At 48.6% G+C, this 24470-nt stretch overlaps 1 protein-coding gene across 7 annotated transcripts; it reads right to left on the bottom strand.

Moving 5' to 3' along the window:
• ZNF274 (zinc finger protein 274) lies at positions 1–24249 on the bottom strand. Of its 7 annotated transcripts, none has more exons than XM_054567819.1 (8): positions 24180–24249; positions 23701–23773; positions 22699–22825; positions 21890–21985; positions 5779–6264; positions 2795–2898; positions 1755–1881; positions 1–1264 (listed from the first exon to the last, which is right to left on the bottom strand). In XM_054567819.1, the coding sequence occupies exons 2-8, from the start codon at positions 23731–23733 to the stop codon at positions 339–341; spliced, it is 1899 nt and encodes a 632-aa protein (XP_054423794.1). In that variant the 5' UTR covers positions 23734–23773; positions 24180–24249; the 3' UTR covers positions 1–338. The 7 variants fall into 7 exon arrangements, with proteins under 7 accessions (XP_054423794.1, XP_054423791.1, XP_054423788.1 ...); XM_054567816.1 differs by having other exon boundaries at positions 1–1204; positions 24180–24230; XM_054567813.1 differs by lacking the exon at positions 24180–24249 and adding an exon at positions 23945–24089.
• Positions 24250–24470: the final 221 nt, after the last annotated feature.

Below are 24470 nucleotides of genomic sequence, written 5' to 3'. Positions count from 1 at the left end.
CAGAAATATATAGTTTATTCATCTTCTAGTCCTTGTTCATACACATAAATACTTTACCACAAATATAGTATCAGTGCATACTTTCATTATAAGCAAGTCTGAGGTTTCACTAATTTCACTTTTAATGACCATATTGTAACTGCACATCAATTGAGTAAAAAGTTAAAATCTGTTTTTCCAACTGTTATATTCATTAGCAATGACACCCCACCAGTTAGTTAGGGATGGTTTCCCTGGTTGTCTTTTGGTCTCAAGAGCATCACCCTTCAACACTTCTTTTTGAATACCAACCACATTCACGTTCTGATGCAGGAGTGGGTTGAAAAGGCAGCATCTCTTCAACACGCTTTAGCACCATGAGGTAGGTGTTTCTTTTTGCATTTCACCCCACTGTGTGTTTTCCGATGCCCTATGAGGTGCGAGCTCTGGGTGAAAGCCTTTCCACACTCATTACATGTGTAGGGGCGCTCCCCAGTGTGGGTCCTCTGATGCCTGACAAGATGGGAGCTCTGGCGGAAGGCTTTTCTGCAGACCTGACACTGGTAGGGCTTGGCTCCGGTGTGAGTCCTTACGTGCTGGGAGATGGCTGAGCGATCGTTGAAAGTCCTCCCACACTCACGACATTTAAATGGTCTCTCTCCAGTATGAATTCTCTGATGCTGCGTGAGAGAGGAGCTCTGAATGAAGGCTTTCCCACAGTCCTGACACACATACGGCTTCTCTCCTGTGTGGATTTTTTTATGTACAGAGAAGTATCTCGGGTTGCAGAACGTTTTACCACATGCGCTGCATCGGCAAACTTGGCTCCCCTTATGAATTCTTGTAAATGTAACCTGCTGGGTGCTCCTGCCAAGGATCCCACAACCACTGCTCTCCCTGGCTTTGTTCCCTTTGTGGCTCTTCTGATGGGTTTTTTCACGTGAATTATGCGTCACCTTTTTAACACGTGAGCCACGCTTGCGCAAGTGTTTCCTAGGTAGAGTTTTCTGGAGTGAAACATGGCTTGTGTTAAGACCCGTGTCTGCCTGGGATTTGGGGCTTTCACAGTGCTGCTTCTGAGGGAGGGATTCTTCCTGAGTCAGCTCCGTATGTTTCAATGCTGTGTCCTGAGCTTCTGGGGCCCCACCCTGCAAAGCCTCTCCTGAGGTAGAGGACAGGGCCTCGGCCCTTGAGGGTTCGTCAACTTTCTGGTCATGGGCTGGTTCTGCCTCAGGAACAGGAGATTTTGGGGTTAATTCTTTGCTTTCCAATGTAGTCTCCCACCCTGGAAAAAACCAAAAGGTGTGTATTCCACACAGAGAAAATGCTGAAGGGGTTGAGCCATAATTAGTTATTCAAAAGCTTGGGAATTTTTTTTTTTTTTTTTAATCCCCAAGTTCAGTCTTGCAACCTGGGGGGAGAGACTGAGAAAAGCAGTAAAGCAGCAATGTGGGGAACACTAAGCTTGGAGATCAGGGGCTGGGCCAAGGGCCGGAGTGGTTGTCTAGCTCTCCAAAGTCCTGTGCTGCCCTTACACACCCACAGGGTGGACAGATCAGTCCTTCAGTGGACCTGCAGATGCCTCTGTCCACACAAGGCCCACCCCTTCAGGTCCACAGTGCCAATTAAAGGCCCTAGATGGAGCAAGGGACTCTTGAGGGCACGCCCATTCCTCAAACTGGGCCCAGAGAAGGTGCCATCACTGACTCTGCGTCCCTGCAGCATCCCTGGTCTGTCCTGGGATGGTGGAGTGTCCAGTGTGGGCAAGGCCTTACCCACGGAGACCAGGTGTCTAAAGGTCTCCAGCATCACATCGTGGTATTCGGTCCTTTGTGCTGGGTCCAGCAGATCCCACTCTTCCCTGCTGAAGTCCACAGCCACATCCAGGTAGGTCACTGGTTCCTACAATGCCACACATTGTGTGTCTGTTCAGCATGAGTCAGGGAGCCATCCAAGGGACAGAAGGAAGACCAGCTGGGACATCCCGACAGCTTGCTGTGCTGGGAGGGGATAGCTTTTCCTTGGGGGTTTGCTGGAAACACTGACTTGGAAGAGGTCCAACATGACTCTCACAAAACCAGAGTCTGAGGCTGGCCCTACTTCACTAAGAGCTGCAAAATGCTACAAGAAAACTACCCTGCCAACCCATACCTGTGTCCAGCTCACCCTTCCCCACAACACCCCACAGGAATCCCATGATGGGCACAGCCTCCTGCCTCCTGCCTCCAGCCTCCAGCACGTAGTGAGAGGGGAGCTGCCTGGGGATGAGGCTGTCCCCCAGGCAGCCGTGATCAGTACTTTCTGAGGAACTGACAGGAACCACAGGAAAAAGAGAGAGGCCTCCCCACCACCCTTTGCCTGGATCTGGGAGGCATTCTGCCCACCAGGGGCAGAGGCACAGATGGGTTGGATAGAGTCCTCCCATTCCCTGGGGGCCCCTGACTACAGCCCCCCTGACGCCCACCACAGAGTGCTTACTACACGAGAGCCAGCTCACGCAGGCTGGTGCTAGTGCCAGGCGTAAGCAACTTCCAGCAGCAGCAGCCTTAACTAATGCCACATATGCAAGGTGGCCAGGTCACACTCTGTGAGCCTCAGTGGCCCTGTTTTGTCCACGCCCCTGCTCTGGGTTATTCTGAAGCAAACCTTAGACTGTTTCAATCATAAACACCTAAGTATTCATTCTGAAGGAAAAGAGTTCTCCTGCCCTTCATGCTCAGAAACTCCAAAAGGCCTGGCCTGCGGGCCTCAGGGTCAGCCCACCTCACAGTGGACGCTGTGACCAGTGCAGGAAAGGGTGACGCTCCCCACACACCTCAGGTAGTGCCTTCGCTGGGCAGGTGGTCTCCTTCTCTTTCTCCGTTTCCTCCTGCTGAGCTGTGATCTCCAGAGAGCAGGTCGGGTCCAGGTCAGGAGAGGCTGGGAGCAGACGTCAGCAGAAGGGGTTAGCTGGGTGTCGTCAGTGTAAGGACAGCCCACATTCCTCCGGGACTCATGGGGCCTCCTCAGGTCCCCACTCGCCTCGGCCGCTGGCTTCATGCCTTCTCCTCAGAGGCAGAGACCCCACTTCTGTGTCTTCTGAGTTCTCCACAGCCTGCTGTCACCATGTAGAGGGTGGGACTTCCCCTGACTCCCAAGACCCAATCCACTCTCCCAATACACCTATTTCTTTTAATTTATATATATATTTTTTATTTTTAGCTCTGACTGGCATGGCTCAGTGGATTGAGTGCTGGCCTCTGAAGTAAGGGGTGGCTGGATCCATTCCCAGCCGGGGCATGTGCCTGGGTTGTGGGCCAGGTCCCCAGTGGGGGGCGCTTGGGAGGCAGCCATGCATTAGTGTTTCTCTTTCTCCCTCCCTCCCCCTCTCTCTAAAAATGAGTAAGTAGAATCTTTAAATAAATAAATATATATTTATTTTTAGAGAAGGGAAGGAGAAAGAGAGAGACATCGATGTGCGAGAAACACATCAACTGATTGCCTTTTGCGTGCCCCCAAATGGGGACCTGGCCCACAAGCCAGGCATGTACCCTGACCGGGAACTGAACCAGCCACCCTTCAGTTTGTAAGCTGGCGCTCAGTCCACTGAGTCACACCAGCCAGGGCCCAGCACACCCACCCTGTTCGTCCTCACAGCCCTTCTCAACCCCCACTTTCCTTACACGTTCACATGTGGTCTGTGGGCTTCCATAATGATGAGTCCACCCTCACTATCAAGGGGCACACGTGATGGGACCCAGGCCAGCTCACCAGGCCGTCGTTTCCAACTGGCCACAGGGATAGATCAGGGACAAACTCTGGGCCAAGCAGAGCCAAAGAAACTTACTGGGGATTGTTTACAAGAATTCCCTGCAGTGCGGCCCCAAAGGGAGCCAGCCTGCCTGTGAGTGAAGCCCACAGTGGCCAGCAGAGAGAGAGGACAAGCCCTGAGGCCACTACTGGAGCCCCTGGGTCCAGCCATGCCTGAAGCTAGTCCACCCTGGGGCTTTTTCAATGTATTCTCCTCCCTTGGGACATTCTGTGCAAGGTTTTGTGGCAGCCACACCCAAGAGTCTCGGCTGAAATGCTGACCACGAATGCAGGTTGCTCAGGATTCTCTGGATGGCCTCTTCCTGCTGTCCAAATACTAACCCAAGGCGTTACACACAGAAAGACTCACTGACTTTCAACTGACAAGTGGTCTATTTGTTCTCCACTGCTGCTGTGAGAAGCTGGCACAATGGAGGCTCAAAATAACACAGATTTGCCACTGTACAACGACAAGAGATCAGAAGTCTGGCACAAGCTTCATGGTGCTGAAAGCAAGCTACTGGCATGACTATCCCTTTCAGAGGTTGTGGGGAGAATCTGGTCCTGGCCTTTCCTGTTTCCAGAGACTGCCTGAAATCCTAAACTCACAGCTTCCTCACATCACCTCTGCTCCTGCCATCAGTAATCAGCGCTCCTCTGCCTCTGACCCTCTTGCCTGGCTCTAAGAACCTTTGTGATGATATTGGGTCCACCCAGGTAGCCAACGACATCCCCCCCACCCCCCGACTCCAGATCCTCAACTTAATCATATCTGCAAAGGCACTTTGGCCAAGTACGGCTACGTATTCACAGGTTCAAAGAACGAGGATGTGGACAGCCTGGACTCAGTGCAGAGGAGACACTGTTCCCTTCACACTAGCTTCTCCCAGAAGTGCTGGCCCCTGCATTCCACCCCCCACCTTGGATTCCACCCCCCAACCAAATCATAAAAATCACACAATCATTTGTTTGCTCAAGAAATGTCTTCTGGGCACCCACTAGATGTTGCATGGGGTGCTGAGGTGAGCAAAAACATGGCTGAGCTCAAAAGAACTCGACCCAACTCTGTTGAGAAACCAAGCCTCATGGAGTCAGCTCCCAAGTGCAACCCCTAACTGCCACCATGGCCACCCTTCTCAGCAGACGCGGTCACAGCTCTGGGTGGCCCACCAGCCACAACATGCTGCAACCTGGGGAAGCTTGAAAGTTCCAGGAAATCCTGCTGCTCTCCCTGGAACTCGGGTCAGTTCCTGTTGCGCTAGGGTAACACCTACCGAGGGCCCTGCTAGCCTGACCTGTGCTCCTTCTGGTACAGACAGAACCAGCCTCTGATCCTGGAACATAATGACAGGTCCCACGAGGGCCTGGACAGGGGATGCTCCCCTGCCTGGCATATCTGTCTTACTGCCTCTGAGCTCTGCTCTGCACCAGGTGTCGGCTACAGCAACTTGGCTTCCACAGGCCTCACGGTCAGGACCTCCCAACCACACGTGTCTCACACACATTCATTCAACAAATTCCCATCCTTCCTGCTAGACTGAAGGCTTGCTGAGCCCACAAGTCCTGTGTTCCTTTTTTAACACTTATCCACAGCTCCCACCATGTGACGTTAGAAGACACCTGCAGGGATATGCCTGTGTGACTAAAGTCAGGGTTTCTATTGGCTTTTGGGGGACAATGAAGCACTTTTTTTTGAGAGCTTCCATCAGAGGCCTATGGATGGACGGCTCCTTATGTAATGCAGGGCCGGGGCCACCCAAGAGTTTCAGTAGGTGCAAGGTGGGGCCTGAGACCTTCCATTTGCACAAATGGGTTCAGAAAGAAAACCATTCTCAAAGGCCTTGTTTTAAAGGTAACAGCAGGCATGCCAACAAGGAAGCACATCAAGCTCTGATTCAGGAACACATAGGGGAGGCAGATGTCCTCGGCATAGATGCAGTGGATGTGACCTCCATCATCCAAGGTGCCCCCACAGGAGTGTCCCCCTCCCCACATTTCCACTGCACTCACCTTCCTCTTCGGGTATCCAGGTTACATCCTCCACCAAGGCCACTGCCTCCTGACAGTCCTGTGGGTGCTGTGACTCCACCCACACCCGGAGTTTCCCAGGCAGCGTGCCCAGGAATTGCTCCAGCACCAGCAGCTCCAGCATCTGCTCCTTGGAGTGCGCCTCAGGCCGCAGCCACTGGTGGCAGAGCTTGCGGAGCTGCGCCAGGGCCTCTCGGGGCCCTGCCGCCTCCTCAAAGCGGAACCCTCGGAACCTCTGGCGTGCAGCCTCAGAGTCAGCTGGATGGCTGCCCAGCAGCGGTTGAGTGGGCTCCCACAGGACCTCTGGACTCAGGCCCTCATCTTCAGCATACAGGGCTCGGATCCGGGCATTTCGGGAACGAGCTACCTCCTGGTTCAGTGTGAGAACTTCAACAACCTCGATCTTCATCAGAGGCTCCTCGGCAGGAAAATGATCCAACTGAGGGTCCAATTGAGCCTTAGGATACTCTAGAAGTCAAAAGCAGAGCAAGACAGATGACTAGGGAGTACATGAAAAGAGGCTCATCATTCATCACCCAGAAAGTGCTAAATAAAACCACATGAGATACAAGACACATAACAGGACGTGAACAACATGAACTAGGGAGGTTATTACAAAGAGGGAGGCTAACAACTGGTGATGACACAGAAAAGCTGGAAGCCCCACACACTGCTGGTAGGAATACAGAATGGCCCGCCCTCAAAAAGTTAAACAGTGCCCTGGGCTCAGCTGGTTGTAGCATCATTCCGTGCAACAAAAGGTTGCGTGTTTGATCCCCGGTCAGGACACACACCTAGGTTGCGGGTGCAATCCCTGGTTGGGGTGCACACAAGAGGCAACTGACTGATGTTTCTAAACACACCAATGAGTTTCTCTCCCTCTCTCTGTCCCCTCTTCCTCTCTCTAAAATCAATACAAAAAAACATATCCTCTGGTGAGGATGGGAAAAAAGCGGGGATGAGAGGGATGAAGTACTGCTACAGCATGGATGAATGTTGACATTATGCTATGTGAAAGAAGCCAGACACAAAAGGCCGTATGCTGTATGATTCCATTTATTTGAAATGTTGAAAATACACAAATCCATAAGGACAGTAGATTAGATTTTTTTTAAAGGAACTGATTTTTAAAAATTTATTGATTTTAATTTATTTAATAAATTTATTAATTCATGAAGGGGGGGGAGAGAAGTATCAATTTGTTGTTCTACCTATTTGTGCACTCGTCGGTTGATTCCTCTATGTGTCCAGACCAGGGATCAAAACCACAACCCTGTTATTTCAGGATGATGCTCTAAACAACTGAGCTACCTAGCCAGGGCTAGATTAATGGTTTTCAGGAGATGGGGGATTTGAGGGGTTTGGGAGGTAATAACTAATGGATATGAGGTTTCTTTTTGGGGATGCTGAAAATGTTCTGAAATTAGATCGTAACGATGTATGCACAACCTTGTGAATACGGTAAAAGCTCTGAATTGTACACTTTATGGTATGTAAATTATACCTCACTACAGCAAGGGGGGGAAAAAAAAAAGCCAGGTAGACAACAAGGGTTGAGAAGAGGCCTTTGATGCTTTATTTGCCTGTTGCCCACAAGGGGAACAGAACCTATCCTGCCTCCATGGTGGCCCAGACTAAAACTGGGCAAGGCAGGGGCTCCGTGTCCTAGTGTGGCGTCCGCAAGAGCACCCGCTGAAGAAAAGTACACGAAGGATCTGAAACACTAAGGAGGGTGCACAAAGCAATAGGGCATAAGGAAGCTCTCTACAACTCCAAGAAGAAATACCAATTCTAAAAGACTTTTAAAAAAAATACAAAAAGCATGTGCCCTGGCTGGTGTGGTTCAGTGCCTTGAGCACCAGCATGTGAACCAAAATGTCACTGGTTTTATTCCCGGGTAGGGTACATGCCTAGGTTGCAGGCAAGGTCCCAGGCTGGGGGCACACAAAAGGCAACCAATCGATGTTTCTCTTGCACAACTTGCTCTCTTTCTCCCTCCCTTTCCCTCTTCCTAAAATCTTTTAAAAAGAAGAAACAAAGTATTATGACTTATAAGAAGCATATAGCCCTGGCCAGGTCATTCAGTTGGTTGAAGCATTCTCCCAGGCACCAAAAGCCTGTGGGTTCAATCCCCAGTTGGCAAGTGTATGGAAGGCAATCAATTGATGTTGTTTTCCTCTCTCTCTAAAATTAATAAACAGCCCTGGCTAGTGTGGCTCAGTGGATTGAGTGCCAGCCTGTGAACCGAGGAGTCGCCAGTTCAATTCTCAGTCAGGGCACACGCCTTGTGTTGCGGGCAAGGCCCCCAGTTGGGGGAGCATGAGAGGCAACCAATTGATGTCTCACATTGATGTTTATCTTTCTCTCTCCCTTCCCCTCTCTAGAAATAAGTAACTTAAAAAAAAAATCAATAAACATATCCCCAGGTGAGGGTTAAATATAAGCATATATTTGGTCATCTGAATGACCAAAATATATTTTTTGTATCTGGACTTCATCAACAGTTCCTGGCTCACAGCTCCAGGTGTCTTGTTTTGTTAATGAGGTGACTTCTGGGAAACATGTGGGGAGAAGGGGTATTTGCAGGGGGCTGCAGACTTGTAGGGCTTAACCTGTGGCATTTGATGTTATCTCCAGGTAAAAGTGTCAACATGGAGTTGAAACCCTGCTGGTGTCTGAGAACTGCTAGTTGGCGTGGGGAAACGCACGCCTCCCCAGGTGGAATTGGGTCTGGGGACACAATTTAAACTGTAAATAACCACGTTTTATGATTCATTCCTAACTAGATTTGTTTTTAAAACAGAAAGTGTGGCTGACCTCAAGAGCAAATCCTCAAAACTGAGCATTAAGTGGTTAGCACAACTCTGCTTGGAGAGGAACTTTACAGCATGACCTCAAAGCCTTAACGAAGCACACCCTCGTGCTACCTGTAGATGACAGACGCAGACAGAGAATATTCAGAGACAAAGGCCAGACCTCGTATGACAACAGAATTCTGACGGGACGAGCCCACTGGGCAGGGACTTGGGTAGTGGTCTCTAGTTTCTATTTTTTGCCTCCCGCAAGCCTATAGCCTCCAATCAAAACCTTCCCATTTTTCACGAAAATTATCACTCGTCCTGCCTGCCTTACAGTCTCTACCCAACAAAAGGGATGCTGGCTGAGCCCCTGGCTACAATGGCTCTGCCCATCCTCATTTGGGTGGGTTCATTTCCATGACACACATTACCTGAGCAACACTAGAAAACACTGTTCACGACACTGGGAAAGATTCCCACAGAGGCATTAAAAATGACATCAAATTAAAAACTTCAAAATAAAAATCACACTGAGCACAGGCCTGTGAACCAAAGGGTTGCTTGTTCCATTCCAGTCAGGGCACATGCCTGGGTTGCAAGCCCCGTCCCCGGCTGGGGGTGCGCGAGAGGCAACCAATCCATGTATCTAGCGTGCTGTTTCTCTTCCTTTCTCCATTTCCCCTCTCTAAAAATATATTTTTAAAAAACCACATTGATTTTTAGTATTATTACAACATAGGAAAGCTCCTACGCGTGAAGTAAAAAGGACAAAAATCATTCCTGAGGAATAACTGGGGCTGTCTTAAAAAGAAAAAAAAAAAGCAGCTCTGGCTGATGTTGCTTAATGGGTTGAGCCCCCGCCTGTGAAGGTCGCCGGTTTGATTCCCGGTTAGTGCACATGCCTGGCTGCCGGCCCGGTCCGGAGAAGCAACTGTTCGGCATTTGCTACTCCCTCCCTTCCCCTCTAATAAGCAAAACCTTTAAAATAAAAGCAAGGCGACGTTAAGAGGAGCGGGGCGTTTCTCGGTGTCCGCACCCTCCCAGCACGTGCTGCCCGAGTGGCACGCGATGATAAACAGGCGCTGGGAGGCCAGACGTTCAAAAGCCCCTTCTCGCTTTTCCCGAAGGCGAACCCGGGCGGCGCCGCATCCTGCCCGCGGCCCCAATTTCCGCCCGGCACAGCAGTGCGTCAGAGCTCAGCGACCGGACACTACAACTCCCAGGAACCTCCGCGGCGCGGCTTCCGGCGCCGCCCCGGCCGAGACTCGCTCACGGCTTGGGGGACGGGGGCACGTCCCTGGGTCGGCGAGCTGCCGGGCGCCGGTCTCCGGCGTCCTGGGCCCCCATCCCCTCCCATGACCCCCAACTCAGCTCCAGGCACAGGGCCGGCGCAGGCGGAGCTTCCGTACCCACTTCGTCTCCCTCCACTTCGGGTAGGGCGTCCTGGTCCCCCTCCTCCCAGCGTCCTTCAAACCTGGGTCGTCTGTGTTGCCGCCACACAGTGGCAGAGACCTCACAGGCGCTGCGGCCGCCCGGCGCGCCACCGGGAAGCGAGCGGCTGGGCCCCCGCTCGTGCAGCGCGGGGCGGGGCCGCCCCAGGCTGGCCCTGGGCGCGCCGGGCTGCACAGCAGACATGACCCAGGCACGTCGCAACCCTCGGCCACCGCCGAACACTCACGAACCACGTATAAAGTGACCCCCCCCGCCCCCCGCCCCTGGTAGGAGTGACAGGAGTTCGACCTATCATTTCCAACCTCTTCTCTCAACAAGAGCTTCTGAATGCTTAGGGGCCTTTCCTAACTCGTAAGTATCTGCCACTATCTTTAGAATTTAACCCCCTCCCTGTTCTTTAAGGTGCCTGGGGTTTACTCCCCTCTCCCGCGCCACATTCTGAATGTGAAAGCACAGTTCACTTATTTTTCTTTCAACTCACGCTCGCTCGTAAGGTTTGAAATTCCCCCGAGGGTAGCTGGGAAGCCTGGGACAGCGACCTGACAGGTGCCCCTTCCCCCATTACGGAATGGGCGGGGCCGGGGCGCCTCCCAAGGGCTCGGTGCGGGGCAATGACCATGCCTGACCCTTAAAAACCACCTTCTTTCTCCGTATTGCTTCATAGCTCCCTAATTTCTAGAAGTAATTCATTTTATATTCCCTGGCTCATCAGAGGGATTTTTATTTAGTGCCTTCTCCCTTAAAATAACTACTGGGCATTTTTTATCCTATTCCGTCTTCCTGCCCCCACTCAGTTTCTGATTTACTTATTTCTCCTCTAATTTTAGTTTCTCCTCTTATCCTTGGGGGCACCAACATGCTTTTTCAAAATCTTGCATTGAATGCTTGCTGAAAAATGTTAACTCTGTTTTAAGCCACAGAACCTTTCTCGGTTTGAGTGTCAGGAACTCTGCCGGTCCTCATGGTGCTGAGTGTGGATCCCCCAATTCAGGCCGATACAGGTTCTGCATAGTTACCATACTGCGTGCTATGCAGTAAATCAGATGGGCCACAAGCCTCGAAGCTGGTGGGTGTTATTCTAGGCGCCTCAGTCCTTGAAGGCTCTCATCCCTTGGACCATTCCCAGCCTTCTAAGGTAATCTTTACCAGAAAAATGGAAGCTCTCAGGTTCACCACCTGTCAGGGAACTGGATCCTCACTTCACTGAGGCAGAGCTTGACTGAGGGATCACCCCACCTCTCTGGGACTGCGTAAAACAATCCCTATCAGTTGAAGCTCCAGATGCTCCGTGACTTAAAACCTCATAAACCCATCATAAATTCAAAGTAGTAAGTTGAAAATGCATTTAGACTTAAAGAGGAGGAAGGAATTAGCCAAACATGTATACATAACCCATGGACACAGACAGCAGCAGTGTGGTGATGGCCAGAGGGAATGGGGCCAGAAGATGCAGGTGAGCAAAGTCAGGGAAAAGGAGGACATCTGTAATAGTGTCAATAATAAAAATAAAATGCATTTAATACACCCAACCCACTGAATACCACAGCTGAGCCCCACCTACCTTAAACATGCTCAAAATAATACATTAGCCCATTGCTGGACAGCTATCTTGAGTTTAATTTCAACAGAAACTACCTTCTAATTTTTACCAGAAGCAGCAGACACAGGTGAGTTCTGTAGGCTCAGCAGGATGGGAAAACACAAACAATGTCCATACAGAGCTGGCAACACGGTACACACTGCAGTGCTGGTGGTTCGCCCTCCTCCTCACGGGGCTGACTGGCAGCCGAGACTCTGCCACTGACCAGCATTGCAAGACAGTATCATACCCCCTATCACTAGCCTGGGAAAAGATAAAAATGTGGAATACGACTTCTACCGAAGGCACATTGCTCTCACACCACTGTAATACTGAGCCACCTGCGGGGGGGACACCAGTCCTGGCCTTCAACCCACCAGGGGACCCCTGGAGAATGTGGACAATGTAAGTCACTGACCTGTAACTTCCGATTTCTCTCCCAGATTATTGAAATTCCAATCTTTGGGCAGTTTCCTTACCTTAAGTGATCAGGTACTCACAGCTACGTCCAGCTTCCAGCAAAGGCTGGTGGGAGCTGCTGTTTTCTCTCATGTTCCTTCTCTCTCCATTGCTTCCCTTCCAAGGTAAGCTGGCTCCCTCACTGCAGTTTCCTAGTGAACGCTGACTAACCAGGTGTACTGTGGCTACCAGTCCACAAATATGTCAATTTAACACCCTCACTAGACTTCTGCGGCTGCCAGCTGGGTTTTGTGTGACAGAAACCCCACAGCCAGGCCCAGAGAAGGATCTGCTAAAGGCTTTGATGATCACCTTTATATCAGTCAGTCTTTAATCAGTAACAGTAGCTACCATTTCATGAAGGACCCCCAGGACATGGACTTTACTACGGTCCCAATAAACAGGTGTCCAACCTTCACACAAAGATGATCCATGTTGAGAGATGCAAAGAACCCTGCCCAAGGCCACACGGGGAACACAGCAGCTGGGATCTGAACCCTGTGTTTTTGTGCCATTTACACCAATCGGGACTACCCACAGCCACCATCTTACTTTTTCTAAGATGTGCCCAACTGTGTCTCATCTAGAGGTTTTCAAACTTGCCATCTGCCTGCCTGGGAGTCTTTCCCAACATCTTCTCCACCAAGCTCTCAGCTCAGACGTCACCTCCTCAACAATGTCTTCCCGCCCAGTTCTAAACCACCCGTGCCTCCCCATTGTCCCCAGCATGTCCCATTGTGTCATTTCTCTTGACAGCACTGATTGCCATCTCAAAGTATCTGGTCCATTAACTTGCTTATTGTCACCTCTGCACCCCTAGAGCAGCACTGCCATGGGGAACTTCACAGAAACGTTCTAGATACACACTGTCCAACGCAGCAGCCAGGTGCTGCCGGCAACCAAGGAACACGGGGAAGACAGCCAATTCAAGCGAGAACTTGACCTGGTATGTTCATGATTGTTGGCTTAAATTCAATCAGCCACACGTGCTTTGGAAAGAAAGGAGGCCCAAGGAGAAGAGCCTCACTACACCTGTAACAGTGCTTGGCACTCTGGCAGGTGCTCAAGTGCATTTGTTGACAACACGGCTAAAGACCTTTTAGACTTCTGCGTGGACTTCCCATTTCTGTCAAATTCCAGAAACTCTCACTGGCACTGAAATTGTGTCCTATATGTAAATGATCATGGGAGGACTGCTGATGCTCCAAAGTTCCCCTCAGCTTTGGAGCCTGAGCAGTGGCTGGAAGTGCAAGCCAGGGGTAAAAGGACACCTGGTTAACACCGCCACCTGCTGCTTCTGAGACAAGCAGGGACACACATTGGCATTCCTGCTCCCACAGGTAAAAGAGCTCCAGCAGCACTTCCCTGGAGACTGTAGGACTTAGTCAAGCCTGGAACTTCATATACTCCTGGCATCTGTGAGCCTTCGTAAGACAGTATTTACACCTACTTGAGTCTTCCACATCCCCCAACAGCTTTCTTTAAAACGAGCCTGTCCATTCCCTAATTTATTCTTACATACCATTTCAAAAAAGTATTAACAAAATCTTTCCTCTATCTGTATTACACTGGTTATTCCTGTTATAGATCTAAATTATTAGTTTCTGTATTATTTTGTAATTTGTCACATTTCTGAACTCATTACTATTTCAAAGATTAGCCTTTTTTTTTTTTTTTTTTAAAGGTGATTGTGCCCTGGCTGTTGTGGCACAACAGATTGAATGCTGGCCTTTGAACTGAAAGGCTGCAGGTTCAATTCCCAGTCAGGTCCTATGCTTGGGTTGCAGACCAGGTCCCCAGTTGGGGTGTGCAAGAAGCAAGAGTGATGTTTCTCTGCCTCCCTCCCCTCCCTATAAATAAATAAATAAATAAATAAATAAATAAATAATTTTTTTTTGAAAGAGTGGTTATGAGCTGTAAATATTGTCTCCTCCATGATTTTATCATTTTTTGCTTTCGGATACTTTTCAGAAAGAACCTGTTAGCATGCCAGTCTGTTTTGCATTGAACTGTTCATATTCTATGGAAACTACCTTTTATCAGAAAAGTAGAAGATATTCACTGCCCAGGTCAGCACGGAGATGTAACTGACTGCTTCATAGTTATGGTCTGGCAGCACCTCTAAAAATGGAAAATCAGTCTCCCACCCAGTTTTTCCTTCTTGGGAGGCAATCCCAGCGAATCAGTTTCTACATTCTTACAGTGATAAGCAATCAACATACATTCATATTTGGGTTTTATATGTACGTTTTTAAGAAAAAGGAATCAAATTATTTGCATCCATTTTTTTTTAATATATATTTTTCGACAGAAGGAAAGGAAAAGAGGAAGAGAAATATCAATGTGTGGTTGCCTCTTGTGTGTCCCCTACTGGGGAACCTGGCCCACAACCCAGGCATATGCTCTGACTGAGAATCGAACCAGAGACCCCTTGCTTTGCAGGCCAGTGTTCAATCCACTGAGCCACAACAGCCAAGGCTGCATCCGTATTATCTTTACATATGTAAGAGACATGTTGAAAGATATTTTAAGAAACACACACATACCATATATTGTGGAGGTTTTTATCATAGTACACAAAACTGGCTCATTCTTTGCAAAATTGTGGAAAGTAGTATAATGGAAACAACTTCATGTGCTACTTAATATCTGTATAGTTTCTCCCCTGCATAGGCTTTCAGATAGACTAAGTTATCCCCCAAAATGGGCTCTTAAAGAGTATTTTTTTCTCCTGCTTTTCTGATACATTTATTCCTGCTTTGATTCTTATCACTTCTCCTCTTTCATTAGGACTTTTGGAGGTCCCCCATCCCTAGCCCCCCAAAAATGTGCCAAATGCTTATTAGTTCATTTGTCTTCCTTCATATTCAATTAATAGCTTAGGTATTTCAGGCCTTGAAATTACCTGGGGTACTACATCTGGACATCTGGAAGAGTGTTCCCCAGATAAAAGGATCTAGATTTGCTCTAGCTGGTGTGGCTCAGTGGATTGAGTGCCGGCCTATGAACCAAAAGATCATTGCCCAATCAGGACACATGCCTAGGCTGCAGGCTGAGAGGCAACTCACTGATGTTTCTCTCACACATCGGTGTTTCTCTACCTCTTTCTCCCTTCCACTCTCTCTAAAAATAAATAAAATCTTTAAACAAACAAAAAGGATCAAGATTGCATGGGTCTTAGAGAACGAAACACATGAAGAAAACGCATACCTAGAAGGAGACAGAGGACATAAAGTGTTCTCAAATAAAGATTGCACAGTATGTGATCACAATCGGCTAGGCTGGGTTCCAGCTAAAACATGTCTGATAGCCTCTCATGATCCTAGACTCTTGGTCCAGCCTCCAAGAATGTGAGCCTCTCAGAACTCTTCACGGTGCTATTTCATCCCAAGATTTCCTTCATCCCTCACCCCTTCTGGCCTTGTTTACAAAGTCTCCTCTCTTTGAAGATGTCCTCTTGACTCGCAGTTTCTTCAGCCATTTTTTCATTCAACAATTTCCTGAACTAGAGATTCAGTCACTGTCTAAGCAACTGGGGAAATACAGTAGTAAATGAAATAAAGATGCCTGTTCTCACCCGTGTTATTTAATATTTGCTCCAGATGTTCAGATCAGATAACAAAACAAATTGGAAAAGACAGGACTTGTTTTACTTGTACACTTTTACCTTCAGTTTTATGCAGTTTGCCTTCTGTATGGCTTATCTGGTATAAAAATAAGATGATCAATTTTATTATTATTGTTCAGTTCAGTTGGTTCTCTCCAGTGTAAGGTTTTTTGTTTGCTTGTTGTCAGATAAGATGAGGCCTGGGGCTATGGTTTGCCTGCACAGATGACAGTGAGTCTGCTCTCATATGAGTCCTCTGATGTGAAAACAATGAGGACTCCTACTGAAGAGCTTGCCAGTGCGTTCTGTGACTTCTGAAGCCTTCCTAACACGGATTACATTCTCAGGTACTCTCCAAAAGACTTACGATGCTGAGTAAGAGAGCTATGCATGAAACCTTTTCCAAAGCAATCATGCGCCAATGGTTTCAGAGTTCTCAAATGGAATTATGTGGTATACGAACTTTTTCATATTAATGAATTTTTTTTGTCCAGCATGAATTCTCTCAAAACTGGCTGAATCAGACCAGAACCCTTTCGGCTAGGATCATATTCCTGGGATTTTTGTCCCTGTTTGAGTTCACATGTTAGAACACTCACAAAAAAAAATTTCTACATTCAGGAGCTCTGAATGTTAGTCTCCCGTGGAGCCCTGTCTTTAAGTAGGCCAAGATCAGCTGAAAACAGGATTTTTGGCACTAAACACTCATTCAGTCTTGTTCTTGAATCCCTTGTATTAAACAACTGATTTCTTATCCCCAAGTTTGCTTTATTCCTATGTGAGTCACCTCAGGCTACAAAAAGGATGAAATCTAGAGGATTTCCTCTCTTCCTCTCACCAAAAGCATCTCATGTTTTTTTCTACTAATGTTCTTGCCACTTGGAGAGGTGCCACATTTGTATTTGTAGGACTCACCTCCTGCTTAATTTCTTGACAAATCAAGAAAGTTACATGCCCTTCAGGCTTTTCTACTATTTTTTCAAAATAGATTTTGAAAAATAGAGTCTTTGCTCCACTGGTTTTCTAATGATTAAATCTAGACCTGAACCGCACATAAGGCAATACTTTCTTGAAAAAAACACTGTGTGATGGCCAAAAATTGAGTGCTGTCAGATTTTTTATTTATCCGTATTCCTCATCTTCATAGCATCCTAACCCAATACCTACTTGAAGATGAATGCCATGTGTCTTAAGCATGTACTGTTTCCTTCTGTTTCGAACAATGTCCGTGCTACCATTTCTGCTATCCCAGGGAGCCAGAGAGACCTAGCTTGCCACTCATTCCCAGGTCTCCTCATGAAGCAGAAACACAGCCACACGAGTTGTGGGGAGTAAGAGACCACCGCAAGAGATGGCTGTCCCCCGTAAGGGTCAACTATGCCATTCCAACCACCTACGATTCCTGTATTTTTTTATACGCTGCTCGGACCTCCTCCTGAGGTTCACACAGGTGCATTCAACAGGCTTACAAACTTCTAAATCCCCTCCCATTCACGCCTGATTAACAGAATGGGTCAAGACATGAGACAGTTCCAAACTCTTGAATCTAGAGGAAGTTATTAGGAAGTTCTTTGTACTATTTAGGTAATTTGTTTAAAAAATTATTTCAAGAAAACATGAAAAAGACAACCACTATCTCCATCCTTCAAAATTCTATGTCTCTACCAGACTTCCCCACATCACTGTGTAATTCCAAAAATTCTTCTTTACTGTATTTTTTAGAATGAGATGTTGACACATATAAAAAGAGCATATTTAGTAAATACACACATAAGGAAATCCCTGGAAGCCTTTACATATGAGAAATTATCAGAAGCCTCCCGTTTTGTACCCCCTGGTCAATTACTCATCGAACTTCACTGAATCCACCTACGAATGGGGAGGAGTCCCATGCTGCCTTCTCCTCAAGGCTGCTGCTACTCTCTCAGACCAAGTACCATCGCCCCTTCCCTGCCTACTACCATGGCCCCCTATGTGCTTCCATCTGCTCCACCACAGCTCTTCACAAGCACCCAGAATGATCTGTGAAAAGCCACACCACACCCACTCGATGAAAACCAAACTCCCCCACGGCGGGGGCCCTGTGTGGCCTGCTGAACTGTAGTTGCATGTCAATATCCCTCGGTTACTATCACCCACCCACTGGGTGACTTTCGGTTCCCTGGGTATGCCAAGCCTGCTCCATTCTCAGTCACTCCGAACTGTCTCCGTGCCTGGAAGCTCTCGTCACCACTCTTAGACGTCCGCAGAATACTTTTTCTTCTTCCTGGAATCAGCTTCAACCTCCCCCCTCAGTGTCTCCTAACCACCTTCCCCCGCTCCCGCTTTACGCCACGCCCTTTTTTCCTCGGTATTCACCACTATTTATCTGTGTTTACATGACTACATTTGTGTAACTTGTTTGTAGAAGGCTGTCAACTACTAGACTATGGAGTTTACTATCAAAGTGTTTAGTATACTGCATGGGACACAGGAGAGTTTCCAGAGATTTATGGGGGAAGAGGAAGCAGTGAGGAGAAAACGTCACACAAAGGACTCTGACAGAGCAGAGATGAGCCAGGCATCTACCACCTCAGGCACAGCAGACAGGAGAGTGTCCTGATGAGCCTTCCTGCATGTGGCCTCTGCTATGAGGCACCGCCCCTAAATCTCCTGTCACATGAGACGTGCAGAACCATAGGTGCCCAATGTCCCCCATGGCAGCTAGATTCATGAAACTACTAGATCAGGCAGAAGAGCACAGCTGGAAGGTTTGGTCCCTCAGGAGAGGGGACCTAATTAAGTTCCAGGGAGGATGAGACACACACCTGCCACAGTCAGAACCACAGAGACCAGGAGGGATATTAGGAGGCTGGATCAAGGGGGCAACCGAGGGGGAACAGAAACCATGGCGTGACCAGTGCTGGTGTTGCTGGTGAGGGTAGAGTTCAGTGACCTGTGCTCTTGGTTAATGAAGGAATGAATTTGAATATGGAAAACAAAACATTAATTCTGCATCATCAATGCTGAAACATGGTGTCCAGAAAAGAGCAAAGAGTTGTGAGGAATCTGGCCGCTACATCGTGGCAAACGGGTCATCACCCGAGACGGGGCCGGGCAATAGATTGCACAGCTGATGCTGCCAGAAGTGGGCCGTGCAGTGTCTGTTGTATTAAAGCTCAGAGAACACGCGGAAGTGAGACCACCCAAAGCTTTCTCTGCTTAGCCAGCCCACTGACACAAAGGATCACAAAGACAGCAAACACAAATACAAACAAACCACTCCACCTCCCGAACACAATTTCTGAGTATTGATATAAAAGTCCAAAAAAATGCCATTGGATTTCAGCATCACATTACAACAGGGTGCTCCTGTTTATTATGTCATTGTCTTAACTACTCAAAGGAGATTATCCCTATGATCACCTTGGAAAGTTGTGGAGGGTAATTGGGGCTACTGATTTTCATTTATTAGAAAGCACCAGAGTATTATTTATCCAGATGAAAACTGATTTAAATCAAAGCAAAATCAAGTATCACACTCATCAAAACCCAGAAACTTTCCTGTTTCAGTTAGAGACCACTCACTCTTCACATTCTCAGTTTTACAGTGTTTTGGAAGTACCAGTTGTGATTGATGTATTTACGTGATTGTCCAAAAGATGAAAAAAAATTAATATGATTGCCTGCTTTATACTTGCTGATAAAGGACTTTGTACTGAGAAAATTAATGAAGAGAGTTTAAGCAGCAGGATAGATTCATGGAACAACGACACAAGACTGCAAGGGAAGACTGACTTGAGCAGTACATCAGCTACAGTGAAAGCCCGACAGTACTTAAAAGGCCTGACAAAGCAGTGGAGCCAGATCTTTCCTCAGACCCTTGTGTTGAGAAACTCCAAGAGACACGCCAATTATGCATCAGGAGATTGCTCAATCCAATCAAATGTAATTCGTACTCTAATGGGATCTTCTCAATATTTCTAATCAGGAGAGGAACTATCACTTATCCAAGTTTGTTATAAAGTTAAAATAAGTACTTACAAAGCTGCAATTAAGTACAGTCATACGGTGTTTACTCAAGAGACAGAGATCGAGGGAGCAGAGGCCGAGGAAGCCTACTGTCTACGGTGACTGTGCAAATTTAGTCCATGATAATAGCAATGTTTCATTAAGTAAAAGAACCTAGTCAGAAAACGGGCACTGAGAGAACTTGTGCCCAACACCAGCAGTTCCAACCTTTTTGGCACCAGGGACTGGTTTCGTGGAAGACAACTGTTCCACGCACTGGGGAACGGGGAGGTGGTTCAGGATGACGCAAGTGTATTACATTCAAGCTCACTTCCTGTTGTACTGCCCAGTCCCTAACAGGTCCGCACCAGACCTGGTCCGCAGTCCGGAGGCTGGGGACCCTTGACATTGAAAGAACTTGTGCCCTGCACCATATACATGGGAAATGCCAGCTAAATAACACAGCTAAATCAAAACCAAAAAATACTAGAATACAAAAAAGAATGTGCACAATCTGCCTACATGATACAAAACCTAGAATAGGAATAAAAATAAATACCTGAAATCATAAAACTTCTTTATGGAAATTAAATAAAAGTAGAAGGTAAATGTTGGTCTAGTGTATTTGCAATATTAACATCCATAATATACCAAGATTCACCCAAAAGGCAGGGAGGTGGCAGTATCTGAACTCATACAAGAAAAAAAATACAGCCCTGGCTGGTGTGGCTCGGTGGATTGAGTGCTGGCCTGCAAACCAGAGTTACTGGTTCAATTCCCAGTCAGGGCACAGGCCTGGGTTGTGGGCCAAGTCTCCAGTAGCAGGTGCACGAGAGGCAACCACACATTGATGCTTCTCGTCCTCTCTTTCTCCCTCCCCTCCCCTCTCTCTAAAAGTAAATAAGCAGAATCTTTAAAAAGAAAAAATACAGCCCTGGCTGGCGTGGCTCAGCTGGTTGGAGCATCATCTTGTACACCAAAAGGTCGCAGGTTTGATTCCCAGTTGAGGCACACACCTAGGTTGCGGGTCCAGTCCCAGTCAGGGTATGTATGTAGACTACCAAGCAATGTTTCTCTCTCACATCAATGTTTCTCTCTCTCTCCCCTCCACTTCATAAACTTATGAAAATATGGGTAATTTCACAAAGTAAAAGGGAGATATGTGAAATTTCATAAAGGGCAAATTAGCTAACTGGAACATACTATCTTTTCCTATCCGATCTATAAACCTTAAGAAGCCCTACAAAACACGGGCAATGAAAGGGAAAAGTAGCTCTCATGCACTTAAGCAGGTACATGTATTTCAAAGGGTCTTAGACAACAATTTGTTGCTAGCAGATTTTTAGCTTACATCTTTGGTTGATTCTGAAGTTCCATTTCTACAAACCCTACCTAGAAGAAAAACCAACTTGAACGTGCAAAAAAAAAAATGTATGCAAGGAAGTTTTTTGCAGTAACTTGAATGTCCACAAAGAGAAAAAAATTAGACGTGGACTATACGAAATCTGCTAAAATGAAACAAACCTATCTGTATTAAGAACACTCCCAAAATATAAACATATACAGATGCTGAACTTATGATCGGGTTACATCCTGATAAACCTATCGTAAATTGAGAACGTCCTAAGTTGAAAATGCAGTTGACCCAGCTTACTTTAAACATACTCAGAACACGTACGTTAGCCTACAACTGGGTAAAAATCATCTAGCACAAACCGTACTTGATAATGATGTGTAATATGTCATGTAATTTGTTGAATACTGTACTGAAAGCGAAAAGCAGAATGGTCGTATGGGTATCATTTTTGCACCACCGTGGAGCTGAAAAATCATTATTTTGAACTATGGTTGTGTCGGAGACAGCGTATTTGTGTATGAGTATGTAAACACATTTTATAAAGGTGTGACCAGACACACACACCAGGCAGCGGTGATTACACGTCGGGAGAGCAGTCACCAGCGAGTGGAGCAGAATGAGGGAACCACTACTGCCAACCTATCACCAGCAACAGGGTTATGTTCAACCAAGGAGAACACGCCTGACCCTGAGACCAGAGGACACTGCAGAGCTTGGTCCGGCCCGTCTGCGGCCACTCACCACAGCGCCCCACTTGGGATTTCCTCTCCCACCTTCTCTGTTTAAGGTACCAGTCCTTGACCAACCACTCAGCCCATTCCCTGCTGGACTCCCATGTGCCTGGTTCTCACCTGAAAAGGTGTCTTGAGGAATTCCTCTCTCCACCGACCAGAGCTCTTCCTCCTCCTCTAACTGAGATACCACATCTGGCTTGGAAAGCTGATGCTCTGCCCAAGGGAAAAAAGACAGGGCTTGGGGGTCTGTGTTCGGAAGAAAATGCTTTACTGCTGTGGCACATGCTGCCCCCTAGGGGAATGTGACTTCTGGTCTACGGCAGTGATGATACCCCCCACCCCACCCTGGTCACCTTTGCTTTCCTGGACTCCCTTGCTGATAAAGGTGGCAGTGAGACCCAGTTCTGGCCAACAAGTCACAAAGGGAAATCTGTCAGCAGAGGCCATAGGCTTTTCCTCTTCTTCTAAATGTGACAGTTGTGAAAACAGCACTAGTCTGGGTGGTGGCTCCCTCCCATTCCTTCTTTCTGCTTTTAACAGGGACATAATGCTCGCAGCCACAACGATGCAGTTTCTAACGTAAGAATGGAAAAGTTCACACTAACCACAAAGAGCGGGAAGGGATCAGGGTCTGTGACGATACCCCTGGGCTGTTGGACACGGACACCATGTGTCCTCGGGGATTCCTGTGACCACCTCCCCGGTATTCCAGGCCTCTGAGGGACGGACTAGGCGAAGCGTCAGAAGTCGTACGAGAAAGCGCCCTTTTCCCATGGGTACAAAGTCAAGTCCTCTCCCTCAAGCTCCAGAGCCTTGACCCTTGTACTCTGCTCCCTGCAGCCTGAGCCCAAGCAGACACACACTCCAACGGCACCACACTCGAGCAGCAAAGCGCAGATCTTTATTGACACAGAGGCCAGCCTTACCCACTGAGACCAGGTTTCTGTAGTTCTCCAGCATCACCTCTCTGTACAGGGACTTCTGTTCAAGGTCCAGCAGCCCCCACTCCTCCGGGTCAAAACCCAGGGTCACATCTTCAAAAGTCACTGGTTCCTAAAACCCACAGGTTCCTGTTCAGCCATCACTCACGATGACAGGACGCAGGTGACTGAGAACATCAAGCCAGTCTACACGATGACCTGGGAGCCTTCCAGCGGTCTCCTTATGTGTTCCTGAGTTTGTCTGACACTGAGCAAACTTAAGCTGGGCCCTATTCAGGTCACAGCAAGGAGGACAACACGGGAGGTGGAAGAGGGCGCCTCACTTCCTGCAAACTTCCCCATCACACGTTAACCTGGGGGTTCTAACACATCAGTGTCTCTCTCGCGTCCTCGCGGGATTCCAGGACCTGAATCATGACACCCAAGCCTTTAGGCCCCACCCACTGCCTGGGCTTTTCTACTTTCTACACCTGTCCAGGATCCACTTTTCCTTCTAGTGGCTGAACTCGTGTGACCTCTAGCTTGGACGTCAGACCTGTCAGTCTCCCCGAGATCTGGCCAATACATTAGAATCCGCCCACGCGGGGGCGGGTCCTATACACCGAAAGGCCGCAGGTTCGAGCCCGGGGCAGGGCACCTGCGCGAGTTTTGCATTCAGTCTGGATTGAGGAGCACAGGAGACTCTCTCACGTGGCTGTTTCCCTCTCTCTAAAGTCAATAAACATAGCCTCGGTTGAGAATTTTTAAAAAAGGTTTTTTTAGTACACAAACTAGAATCCCCCCTAATGATCTCTACAGTAACCTCTCCCTCGCAGCGAGAAGAAACCTGCGGCTCCACAGCCCAGCAGGGTTAGGTCCAGCCCAGTCCCTCTCCTTCCGCGGAGGTTCCAGGGCCCGAGGCACCTATGGCAGGGTGGTGTCCCACCGCCATCCGAACACCCACGCCCAGACCCGGGGGGGCACTAAAACTCAGAGGACTCTACTCACATGGAACCCGGCCGTCGGAAGCCCGGAGGCCATACTTTCCTCTTCGACGGGTCTCGTGGGAAGGAACAGAGTCCTGAGAGGATGGAATTTGGGAGGTGGGAGGGGCGTACGGCTTTCCCCGAAAGGTCCCGTCCTCTGCCCGGAAGCGGCCCGGTCAACGGGAAATGACCAATTCACCCCATCTTGGAAAACATCCTGACGGGGTAGTCTCCACCTCCTCCCAGATACCTGGAGGCCCATTTACCGGAGCAACACGAGATCCCCTCCCGACGTTCCTCATCCAGTGGGAATCAACTCTGGTCCTCAGTCCTCCCACACCCGGGGGGTTGGTCGGCCCACGCCCATGCCCGAAGGAAATGTCTTTTCTCTGGGTCCCTGTCACCGACCACAGCGCCCGAACCAGCCCGGCAGCGAAAGGAAGGCAAGCAAGGCAGGCACCGCACAGCCCCCGACGGGTGGAGGTTTCGCGCCGTACTCACCGGCGCGCGGCGCACAATGGCGCCCGTCTCCCCGCGGCGAAGTGCGTCAGCGCGCCCGCTCGGACTACAATTCCCAGAAACCCCCGCGGCGAGCCGCGCCGAGGCGCTCCCAAGCCGCGGCCATCTTGTCTGTCCAGCTCCTGGCGGCCGGCGAAGCCAGGGGAAGAGGGTGTTCACTGATGGTCCCCGGCGGTCCAGCCGGGTAAAGAGAGGCCTCGGGTGGGGTACGCCAGGCCGCAAAGCCATAACCCCTGGGTGAGCGGCGGCGCAGGCCGGGAGACGGTGATGCCC

Source organism: Pteronotus mesoamericanus, unplaced genomic scaffold (genome assembly GCF_021234165.1).
Source record: "Pteronotus mesoamericanus isolate MK-2021 breed Mesoamerican mustached bat unplaced genomic scaffold, CSHL_Meso_final contig_199, whole genome shotgun sequence".
NCBI lineage: Eukaryota > Metazoa > Chordata > Mammalia > Chiroptera > Mormoopidae > Pteronotus > Pteronotus mesoamericanus.
Note: the sequence above shows the minus strand (reverse complement) of the source record. Positions and strands in the feature narration are given on the sequence as shown.

Coding starts and splice junctions, on each gene's coding strand:
- ZNF274 (XM_054567819.1), bottom strand. CDS start 23,733: ATGGCCTCCGGGCTTCCGACGGCCGGGTTCCAT. Junction 2,899..5,778: donor CTGGATACCCGAAGAGGAAG/GTGAGTGCAGTG, acceptor GTCTGCTCCCAG/CCTCTCCTGACCTGGACCCG. Junction 1,882..2,794: donor CAGCGAAGGCACTACCTGAG/GTGTGTGGGGAG, acceptor GTGGCATTGTAG/GAACCAGTGACCTACCTGGA.